At 44.3% G+C, this 11,586-nt stretch overlaps 1 protein-coding gene across 1 annotated transcript; it reads left to right on the forward strand.

Moving 5' to 3' along the window:
* The first annotated feature begins 1,631 nt into the window (after positions 1–1,631).
* Positions 1,632–11,573, forward strand: LOC111752367 (butyrophilin subfamily 1 member A1-like). Its single transcript, XM_023555690.2, has 3 exons — positions 1,632–1,982; positions 4,573–4,599; positions 9,438–11,573. Exons 1-3 carry the CDS (start codon positions 1,967–1,969, stop codon positions 9,953–9,955), a joined length of 561 nt encoding a protein of 186 aa, XP_023411458.2. The 5' UTR covers positions 1,632–1,966; the 3' UTR covers positions 9,956–11,573.
* The last annotated feature ends 13 nt before the right edge of the window (positions 11,574–11,586 follow it).

Genomic DNA, 11,586 nt, shown 5'->3' on the forward strand with positions numbered 1-11,586 from the left:
CCCTACCTCTTGGCCTTCTTCTTACTTTTCCCCAAGATCTATTGCTACCCTTTTTCCTTTAAGACTTTTAGTTTAGTATCTTAAATATTAAATTAAAAAAATTAAAACAAACATTAAAATCCTAGAATGGTTCCAGTTTCCAAGCTAATTGTTTTGTGACAAACGAGCTCTGTATTAGATTTTAAAATATTTTTAAATGATTTTTTTAATTGTGGTAAATATATATATTTGCCATTTCAGCATTCTTCACATGTACAATTTAGTGACATTAATTATGTTGATTGTGCTGTTCTACTATCACCATTATCCATTTCCAAATTTTTTCATCACCCTTAACAAAAGCTTAGTGTCCCCAAAGCAATGAGTCCGGGTTTTCAACTTTTTATGCTGCATATCTCAAACTGCCTTTCATCCCCCTCAGGGGGTTGAGGATATATTTAAGATGTTGTCTTAGTCATCTAGTGTTGCTATTACAGAAATACCACAAGTGGATGGCTTTAACAAACAGAAATTTATTCTCTCACAGTCTAGTAGGTTACAAGTCCAAATTCAGGGTGTCAGCTCCAGGGGAGGGCTTTCTGTCTCTGTTGGCCTTCTCATCAATCTTCTCCCCGGACTAGGAGCTTCTCCGCACTGTGACCTCGGGTCAAAAGGACGTGCTCTGCTCCCTGCACTGCTTTCTTGGTGGTATGAGGACCCCACTCTCTACTCGTTTCCTTTTGCTTTTATCTTCTGTGAGATAAAAGATGATGCAGGCCACGCGCCAGGGAAACTCCCTTTACATTAGATCAAGGATGCGACCTCAGCAAGGGTATTACAATTCCACCCTAATCCTCTTTAACATAAAATTACAATCACAAAATGGAGGACAACCACACAATACTGGGAATCATGGCCTAGCTAAGTTGACATATATTTTGGGGGGACACAATTCAATCCATGACAGATGTATTCTGGAAATTATTTTTTGTCTAAACAAGTTTTTTACGTAACTCAAGGAACAGTGGCCAACTTCCCTGAAAGCTATCTGAATTCTGGGCACGTTACCCCAAGGACTCAGTGCTCTAATTCTACTGCATCTTTGGACAATCCTGACATGCAATGCCCCATACTGGCCTGACCACACCACCCACAGTGCTCCAAATGCATCATGTGGTTTCATGCTTCTGGGCCCATTCCTCTGATTGGTCAACACACCTGGTTAACCTCTGTTTATTCTACTAATGCAAACAAACTGGGACAGCTTAACATCTCTGAATTGCTATTTTTCTCTTCTAGAAGTTGAGCTAATCATGCCTACTGCTCGGAGCAGATGTTAGGAAATAAGATGTAGAGAGCATCTGGTACAGGAGGGAGCACACAGCAGTTACCAGTGAACTTCAGAATTTATTCTTATCACCACATCCTTTTCCCACATCTTAGGTGGCTACTCAACCTCCCACCGCAGGTCCCAAATCAAATGGGGTGATCCCAAACTTCCTGTCCTACTACCTGTACCTGAACTTCCTTACCTTTGGTTTCAGTGGGGTAGGTGTCTTTTCTCCTGTCTGAGGCGAATTCTTCACACTCATCCTTGACTCAACACTCTGCAGCTTCCCCTGGGGCTTCTCTGTTCAGTCCACCCATTCATTCAACAAGGGTCGATGAGCACCAACTATGTGTCAGTCACTGTTTTAGGCACTAGGGACGCAGAATTGAACAAAACAGAAAGTCTCCCTCCCTGTCCAAAGAAACTTCTCGTGGTGGAAGGCAGGCAGAAAACAAAATAAGGAAGTAAAATATGGCATGTCACATGTTCAGGAGATAAATAAATCAGAGTAAGGAAGAAAGTTACAGTTTTAAATAGGGTGGTGATGAATTGGGGGAGCAAGCCACAGGAAGAACTGGGGGAATCGTTTCACGTAGAGAGAACGCAAAGCCCAGAGGCAGAAGTACTCACGGCATGTTTGAAGAGTAGCAGGGGCTCATGTGGCTGGACCATGGTGAGTGACAGGGAGAGGAGGAAGGGATGGTAGCAGAGGGGTCTGGAAGGTCTTGAGAGTCACCATGCTGATGTCAGCTTGGCTCTGAGAGGGGAACCACTGGAAGGTTTTGAGCACAGCAGGGACTGGATTTGACAGGTTTTAAGAAGCTATTTCAGATGCTGGGCTGAGACTAAGCTGTAAGGGGGCAAGAATATAATCTCCTACACCTTGAGAGGGGATATCAAGGGGAAGACCGCTCTAGAGTCTGTCCACCACATCCTACAAACAAGTTCAAGCTTCTCCCATCTTAACCAGCCTTCTCTTCCCCCATTGCCTGGACAATATCCTCCATTCCCTCTAGGTCTCTACTTCCGTACAAACTAAGTCTCAGAAAAGAGAAACACATATGGCCTCTATTCCCTAGTCTGCCATCCAGACCTCAGCCCCATGATGCCTGACCACAGCTTCTACTACACCATAAAAATTGTTTCTGCCAGTCACTAATGGCCTCCAGTCCCTAAATCCAGCATATACCTCTCTGTCCTTTCTTCATGGACCTCCCTGAGTAAGCCTTCCTCTATATATTGGCATCTTCCTTCACAGTTCCTACAGCCCTCTCTTGGTTCTTTTCTTACTCCTGGGGAACTCTTTCTCTGAATCCTTGATCTATTTGCCCCCTACCTGCTGGTATTTGTCAGGTTTTAGTCCTGGTTTTCTTCTCACACCACATGCTTTCCCTGCAGGATCCAATCCACTTTCAGAGCTCTACCCTATAAGCTTCCCTATCCCCCAGCCTTGGATTTCTGTCTCTATTCCAGCCCACACTCTGAATCCAGTGCCCACTGGATGCCTCCCTTTAGAGACCTCAGGGGCATCTCACAATCAATGCATCCAAAACTGAAATCCCACCAACCCTGTTCTCCCTCTTTATCTGAGTGAATGACATCACCTAACAATCATCTTCGTCTCCTCTCTCTCTCTTACCCACCACATCTGACCAATAGCCAAGGCCTGCTATTTCTATTTATTTTAAAGTAGCCTAGCTTAGTGGTTAGAACACAGGCTCTGGAGTCAGACTGCCTTGGCACCAGTCCCAACTCAGCCAGTAACCATTTGTGTGACCTTGGGTGAGGTCTTTGGAACTCAGTTTCCTTATCTGTAAAATGGGGAAACAAGAATACTACCTCCTGTGTTGTGAGTGCCGTGCCAATGCATGTAAAACATTAAGCACAATGCCAAGCACATAAAAAAAAAAAAAACATAGTAGGTTCTATATAAGTATTCGCCATTATTTTTAGTAATAACCAAGCCAATTCCCTTCTTCACCAGCAAGGCTAGAGCCTTGCTTTAAGCCCGGATCATTTCTTACCTGGGATGATGCAATAGCCTTTCATGTAGTCTTCCTGCCTCCCACTACCTGGGCCCCAATAAGGACAGTTACATTGTGCAATTCCAGGGACACCACTCCATAGAATGCAATGTGAGTGGCGCCCCTGTCTCCCTTCCCTTCCCACCACACCACCTGCTCCGCTTCTATTTCCAGTGTACACATATTCTCATGCCAAACTTTTCAGATAGGGTTGCTCGAGTTGGAAAGGACAGCAACAACCCTTCGCCTTTGGGTTAAAACTCCAACGCTACTGCCGACACCTGACGAAGGTGTTATCACCTGATTTGTGAGTCATAAATGCAGAGATCATAATCAAACCTTTCATAATGGAGGACAATGGCATTCATTGAGGGTTGATAAGCATAGATGCCATTCCATGTTCTACCCAGATAACTTATGGAGTGAGTGCTAGTCTCATCTCCACCCTACAGATGAAGAAACAGGGACATTGAGCAGTTAGTTAACCTGTTCTGGGCCCCTTAGCTAGTGAGTCATGGATAAAAACATATGGAGACAGAGAGGAGAGTGATGAGCCAGCACACTGTAAGCCATAGTGCCTGGGACATACTAGAAACTTCCCAGGTAAAAACCATAAAGAAATAGTATGTTCCCAGGAGTCCCTAATGGCAGCAGGAGGTGACATAACAATCAGGAGAAATGGACGCCTCCTGCTGAGGCTAACTAGGTAAAAGAGGCAGATTCCCAGGCAGTTGGCCACACATATTACATGTAGAACACTGCAGCAGGTCTTAGAAAAGATGTAGGAGAAGACAGGATCAAATCCCTGACTAAGGGAGTGAGCATGCTATGACCAGAGGGAAAGGGAGGGGAAACCCAGAGTCATTGTGTCCGGCTTTCAGAGCTGTGTCCCATGTGGCGGCAGCCTTTGCATGTGTTTGCATATGGTGGTACCTCCATCTGTTGAGACACAGAAGCCATCCAGTTTGAGGAATGAAAACGGATGGATAAAGAGCTCCCAGCGGAGTCTGAGATCATGCTTAGGAACAAAGAATGGTAAACAGAAGAGCCCGTTTTCTCTGGTCTCCCCCTCCCTGGACACTATCCTGGTGAAGAGTGTGGGGAGGGGCAACCAGACAAGTATCAGAGATGAGTAAAGAGGGCACCAAGGAGGGGAAGGAAAGTCAGCCAGAGCACAGAAAGGATGAGAAATTTGTAGCTCCTCCCAGGGAGCACTCACCTTTGTTTTTTCTATTACAGATTGGAAAAAAGCTCGCTCCTATGCTGGTGAGTGGCCATCTGAGTCATAAGGTCTCAGGTATAAGCCGCCATAAGGAAAGTTCTTATTGGTCTTTCTCCATCTTCAAGTTCCGTGTAGTGCCCTGGCAGGCAGGCCATGAATGGAGGCCCAGGGAAGATCTGTGGAGCATTCAGACCAAGTACTGCCCCAATCCTAATTCAGTGCTTGCATCTTTTTCCTTTTTAGTAATTTAGGCCTTTTTTTTTTTTTTTAAAGTCCTCCCTACTCACTTTCTTTCTTGTTCCCCCCCACCCACTCCTCAATATTTTGTGTACCATAGGCTAAGAGTGGAACTAGATAGCTTCCATTCAAATAACACTCAGTCTTGAGTGGGTTTTATGCATATTAGAGAAGACCTGGTGACTCTAACCACCTAAGCTCCCCTCAGAGCAGAGGTACCACCTCGTAATTGGCTCCCTGTGGAGGACCCTAGAAAGGAAGGATAAATAAAATCTTGTAAATTATCTTTTAAGTAAAACCCATTGCCATCAAGTCAATTCCGGACTCATAACAACCCTATAGGACAGAATAGAACTGCCCCACAGGGTTTCCAAGAAGTGGCTGGTGGATTCAAACTGCCTATCTTTTGGTTAACAGCTGAGCTCTTAACCACTGTGCCACCAGGGCTCGAAATAGCTAACATTTATTAAGCACCTATTACCGTGCACCAACCACAGGTCTGAATGCTTTACAAGGATTCTACCATTAATGGTCCTCCCAACAGCCAAGAAGGTAGGTGGTATTATTATGTCCATTTACAATGGAGGGCATTAATCCGCAAACAAAAGGAAAACCTTTCTCCAAATCACATATCCAGGAGGTGGTGGCACTGGGATACAAGTCCAGGAGTCTGGTCCCACCGCCTGTACTGTTAACCACTAGCCTATGCCCCTCCCCTGACTGTATGATTTGGGGTTGGAATAGACCCATTCCAATCCCTTACTCTTACAATCAGCATAAAGAACCACCAAAAACCCTACTGCCATCAATTTGACTCCTACTCATAGTGACCCCAGAGGGTTTCCAAGGCTATAAATCTCTACAGAAGCAGACACGCACATCTTGCTCCCACAGTGCCGCTAGTGGTTTCCAACCACAAACTTTTCAATTAGCACTCGATCATTTTAACCGTCAGGGCTCCTTCAACATAAAGAAGAAGACCCAGAAATTTCAAGTAACTTGCTCAAGGTCACACAACTGATAATTCTGACTCAAGGAATGCTGACTTTTCTTCCTTGCCTGCCCCCTAAATGTGAATGTTTACAGGGGTTCCTTGGCTCATATCTTACTCTAAACATGCCTCTTAAAACTTCTCAGATTCCTACCTCAAGATTTCTTTCCCAAGGTCCAAGTTCACCTGCCCTCTAAATTTATCTACTTGGATTGTCCCACAGGCAACTCAGACCAAGCTCATATTCTCTCAACATTTCCTGTCTGGTATTTGTATTAATGGCACCATTATCTATGCAAATGCCCCAGCAAGAACTTCAAACATACAGGACTCACTCCTCTTTCTTAACAGCTAGCAAATCCTGTCAGTTCTTCCTTCTCAATGGCCCTCAAAATCACAAAGCAGTATTTGAAGCAGGTCAATGGCAAGGAGCGTAGAAGATGGATTTGAGGGCCAATAAGAAACCCTGTTGTTATAGCCTCATTTATGTAATGCATATTTACTAAATGCCTTTCATATGCTAAGCTGTGGAGCCCTGGTGGCATAGTGGTTAAGAGTTCGGACTGCTAAACAAAAGGTTGGCAGTTCGAATCCACCAGCCACACCCTAGAAACCCTATGGGACATTTCTAGTTTGTCCTATAATTGCTATAAGTCAGAATGAACTTGACAGCAATGGGTAATGCTAGGCTATGAAGAAAGCTGACTTGGGGCAGGAAGAGAAGAATGAATGGAGGAAGAATTTCTAGGGGAGGGAGGTAAGGGAAGGTCGCTCTAAGGAGGTGACAAGACACAATGAATGGGAAGGGATCAGCATGTAAAGACCAGGATATTCCCTGTTCCAGACAGGATCAAAGGTAGATCCCAAAAATCTCAAGGTGAGAAAGATCTAGGGTGTTTCAGGAACTGAATGGAAGCTGGTGTGGCTGGAGTGGGCAGTGTGAGTAGGGCAAGAGATGATGAGATGCGGTGTGAGACATAACCTGGAGTCACATCATGGGAGGTCTTCTGGGCCATGGTAATGTCTTTGGATTTATTTTAAGTGTGATGAGAAACCACAGGGAACTTTTGAAATGGGGAGAGACATCATCGGATTTATGTTTTTAAAAGGTCATTTTGACTGATGCTCTGTTGAAGATAGAGACTGTAGGGAGGCAAGAGGAGAAGCAAAGAAGCCAGTCAGGATGTGAAGGCAGAATCCAAGGCAAGATATCATGGTGGCTTTGATGGAGATGGTGAAAAGCAGTTGGTGGGTTTAGCATATATTGTGAAGGAAAAGTTGAAAAGGACTTGCAGATTGATTCTTTGTTAGGGCTGCTAACCAAAAGGTCGGCAGTTAGAGTCCACCTTGGAAACTCTATAGGGCAGTTCTACTCTGCCTATAGGGTCGCTGTGGGTGAGAATTGACTCGATGGCAATGGTTTTTTTTTTTATGATTTTTGGCGTACATAGCTGGATGAATGATACAGAATTTCTGAGAGAATATTAAGAGTTCTGTACTGGGCTGGTGTCAAGTAGGCAATTAGATGTATGAGTCTGGAGTGTCTGGAAGATGCTGGAGCTGGAAATTTGGGAGTTATATGTGCATATGTAGCATGAAAGAAACCCTGGTAGCATAGTGGTTTTGTGCTACAGCTGCTAACCAAAGGGTCAGCAGTTCAAATCCACCAGGCACTCCTTGGAAACTCTCTGGGGCAGTTCTACTCTGTCCTATAGGGTCGCTATGAGTCAGAATCGACTCGATGGCACTGGGTTTGGTTTTGAGTTTTTTTATGCAGCATGAAAACTCATAGGATTGGATGAAATTCCTTATGGAGAGTATACAGAGAGAAAAGAGCAGAGATGCAAGCTCACTCTGGAGTCTTCCAACATTCAGAGGCTGAGAAAAGAAGGATCCGGCAAAGAGGCCTGAGAAAAAGTAACCAGCAGAATAAGAGTAAAACCAGGAGGGTGTGGTGTCTCAGAATCCAAGGGAAGAAAATATACCAAGAAGGAGGAAATGTTCAATTTGTCAAATGTGGTTGAGATTTTGAATAAGGTGGAAACTGACAAATGACCAGTGGATTTGGCAAAATGAAATTGAGTGCTGAACTTTGATAAAAACCAGGTAAATAAAGACTCAGATATGTGATGAGTGTTCAGTTGTGTTTATTGCCTGGAAAGGCAGGGAGCCCTGGGTTTGGTTCCATAATATGGGCCTTCAGATGAACCACCAAAGAGATAATCAGTTTGAGCTTTGGAGATCGACTCATGTGTACGTATATGTAAGGCTATTAAAGAGGACAGTAATCAAATATATTCTCTGAAGCAGGTAAATGAAATGGAGAACAAAAGTGGATTTGAGGACTTTTAGAAGGAAGAACTAACAGAACCTTATAGACTTTCTTTTTGAGTCGATATTATTTTGCTTATCTCCTACACGAGATCGAGTTCCTTGAGGGCTGTCTAAGGGTGAACTCTCAGTATCTATCTAGCGCACAGAAGAAAAGCAAAAATCCATTGCTGTGGAGTCAATTCCGACTCACGGCAAACGCATGTGTTACAGAGTAGAACTGCTCCATAGGATTTTCTTGGCTGTTATCTTAACAGAAGCAGATCACCAGGCCTTTCTTTCCCAGCAGCATTGGTGAGTTTGAACTGCCAACCTTTAAGTTAGTACCATTTGTGCCACACAGGGAGACTTAGCACATAGAACTGTCCCATTTCTTCTTTTCACAGAAAGGGCATGTAACTGGGTTTTAGTTATGGCTTGTATTCATTAGGGCGGGCTAACTCTTGTAACGAACAACCCAAAAGTCTCATTAGGTAAACACAATAAGAGCTTATTTTTCTGTCTGTTCAACACAGACCTTCTAAGGCCTCACCTGTAGGAGGTTTCTCATGGGCCAGGCTTGGAAGTGGCTAACATTTCTCCCGGTTACCCAGGGGTTGCTGGAGAATGTCATCTAGATGTGTCTCCAGGAGGAAAAGGAACCAATGCTTGGTGAACACACAGATGTTTCTCCCACATAACTCTGTTGAGTTATGGGATCCTGGGAAAGTCTAAAAAATGGGCATTGATTAGATCAGAGATTCTATACTGTTGGCTGTAAAGCCTTTACCAAGTACCACATGATCCCCTGGTGCTTCAGGTTGGAAGAGGGCATGACTGACAGCTACCCACATGGTCTTTCCCATTTCTTCATTCTACAAACATTTATTAAGGACCAAGTGAGGGATTGACTTCTAGACAGTGAGAGTGCAAAGATGAAAAACCAGTCTTTATTTCTTGGATCCTAGTCTAGTAGTAGAGAGAGACATAAAACAAATAATATTGCAGTGACAGGGGAGTGGTTTGTACAAAATATTGAGAGAGATGAGACAATGGTGGTGGTGGTGGGGTGATATCCCTGATTAGCTCCCCCGGCAACCTGGGACCTCTGGATTTCAGAAACAAAGAGTATCTTCTCCTTGTAAAAATGTCTGAGCTCTCTCAGTGGATCCTTGAACATTTTCTTTGAGCACATTTGGAGAGGTGTTTATCACTCCAGCAGTTTTGAGGAGGAAGAGGGGGAACTTCAGGGGTTAGGGACAGCTTTTTGTTTCCCTTTTTATGAGTCATCAAAGACTGGAAACACCAGAATTGACCTGGCGCTCTCTCTTGCTCTTTCCACAGCTAATGTGACTCTGGATCCAGACACTGCCTACTTCGAACTCTTTGTATCTGAAGATCACCGAAGTGTGAAGCGGAAAAACACCCGACAGGATCTGCCCGAAAAACCTGGGAGATTTTTTCTTGACCCTTGTGTTCTGGGCCACGAAGCCTTCTCTTCGGGGAGACATTACTGGGAAGTAGAAGTGGGAGACAGGGCTTACTGGGAGCTTGGGGTTTGTGAAGAAAATATACAGAGGACATGGGGAATCACAGAGTCACCTCAAAATGGATTCTGGGCTGTGGAACTGTATGCTGACAAGTATCAGGCCCTCACCTCTCCTCGGACCCTCCTCCCCTTGAGCGAGCCTCCTAGACGAGTGGGGATCTTCTTGGACTATGAGGCTGGGGATGTCTCCTTCTACAGTGTGTCCGATAGGTCCCATATCTTCACTTTCCCCCAGGCCTCCTTCTCTGGGGCTGTCCGGCCTTTCTTCTGTCTCTGGTTCTATCACCCAACCCCTCTAACCATCTGCCCCTGAGGCCGTCAGGTACCTGCTTTCTCTCAGTTGAACCTCCAGGGGAGAGCACAGGACTTGGGCTGAGGAGCCACTTCTAGAGACAACTCCCCCAGGACTCCTGCCCAAACCGGTGGTGATGGCCGAGCCTCTCAGATCTCCTGCTCTCAGAGCTGCAGATGTTCCTTTCCCAGGCTTCCACGGGGCTGGACAAAGGTCGGGGATAGTTTATGATGCTCCAGCGCTGAGTGGTGCAGAGGGCGAGAAAAAACAAATGCAACACTACAGAGTCTTGCTGGGACATGAGTGCGTCTGGTGTTGTTACCCTAGCTGGAAACTGAAAAAGGAACCTCGAGGGAAAGCAGAGATGAGAAATGGGGATGGAAAGACTAGAGGGATGGAGAGTAATCTCTGACCTTGATCTTCTCCCAGTGTCACCAAGAAAAGAAAAGCAGGTGTGGACTAGCAATGAGAGTCTTTAATGCGCCTGCGTAACAAGAACAACAGCAGGAAGCTGTGTCTGGATGGGGCTTTGCCATTTTCACAGTCTTTTCGTACAAGGACTTTTCATTTGGACCCACATGGAACTGTGGGAGATACTAAATAAGACACATAGAGAAGAGTCACTTTCCCAGGGTCATTCTGCAGATCTGGAGCTCGGCTTTACATCTAATGTTCTTAAATCTAATGTTGCATCATATCACATCTCATAATCCAATAAATCCTTTAGTAAGCAGCTTCAATCACTTATATCGCTTTCAACCTAGCTTTCTCGAAAATTCTTTTCTAGTTTGTGGGTTTGTTTACTTACCCTTTTCCTTAAATAGCTTCCGGCCTTTAAAAATATTTTGTTTCACCAGCAATTGAGTGCATATTTGCTAGCTTTTTCTATGATTATAACAAACGCTCTCACACACAATATTTCTAATGAAAATTGGACCTTCCTATATATTTTGTAAGGATCCCTGGTGGTGCAACGATTAAAGGCTCAGCTGTTAACCAAAAGGTTGGTGGTTTGAACCCACCAGCTGCTCCGCAGGAGGAAAACCTGCTCCTGTAAAGATTGAAGCCTAGGAAACCCAATGGGGCAGTTCTACTCTGTTGCAGGGAGTCTCTATGAGTCAAAATCAACTCGCCAGCACACAACAACATATGTATTGTTCCATGACATGCTTCTTTCACTTAACACTAAATGTTAAACACTAAAAAAAAAAAAAAAAACCAAAATTCTCGTGTTATTCATAAGATAGCCTTCTTTCTTCCCCATTTCAAATAATGCTGCTGTAAACATCTTTGCATGTAAATCATTGTGCATAGCTCTTATCACTTTCACAGAATAAATATCTAAATTGCATTTGTCCTTATGATAAATTCTTGAAAGTGTGATTGCTGTTAGAAAAAGAAAAAAAAGGTGGGAGTTTTAATTACTATCAAATGCCTACATATTTCCTGGGTGATTCAAACAGTTAATGCTCTCAGCTGCTAACCGAAAGACTGGAGGTTCGAGTTCACCCAGAAGCACCTCGGGAGAAAGGTGTAGCAATCTGCTTCCAAAAAAATCAGCCATAGAAAACTATGGAGCATGTATTTTTCATGGCTCACTCCATGTGCGGCACTCTTGTAAACAACTTGTCCGTATTCATTCTATTCTCACA

This window comes from Loxodonta africana, chromosome 1 (assembly GCF_030014295.1).
Source record: "Loxodonta africana isolate mLoxAfr1 chromosome 1, mLoxAfr1.hap2, whole genome shotgun sequence".
NCBI lineage: Eukaryota > Metazoa > Chordata > Mammalia > Proboscidea > Elephantidae > Loxodonta > Loxodonta africana.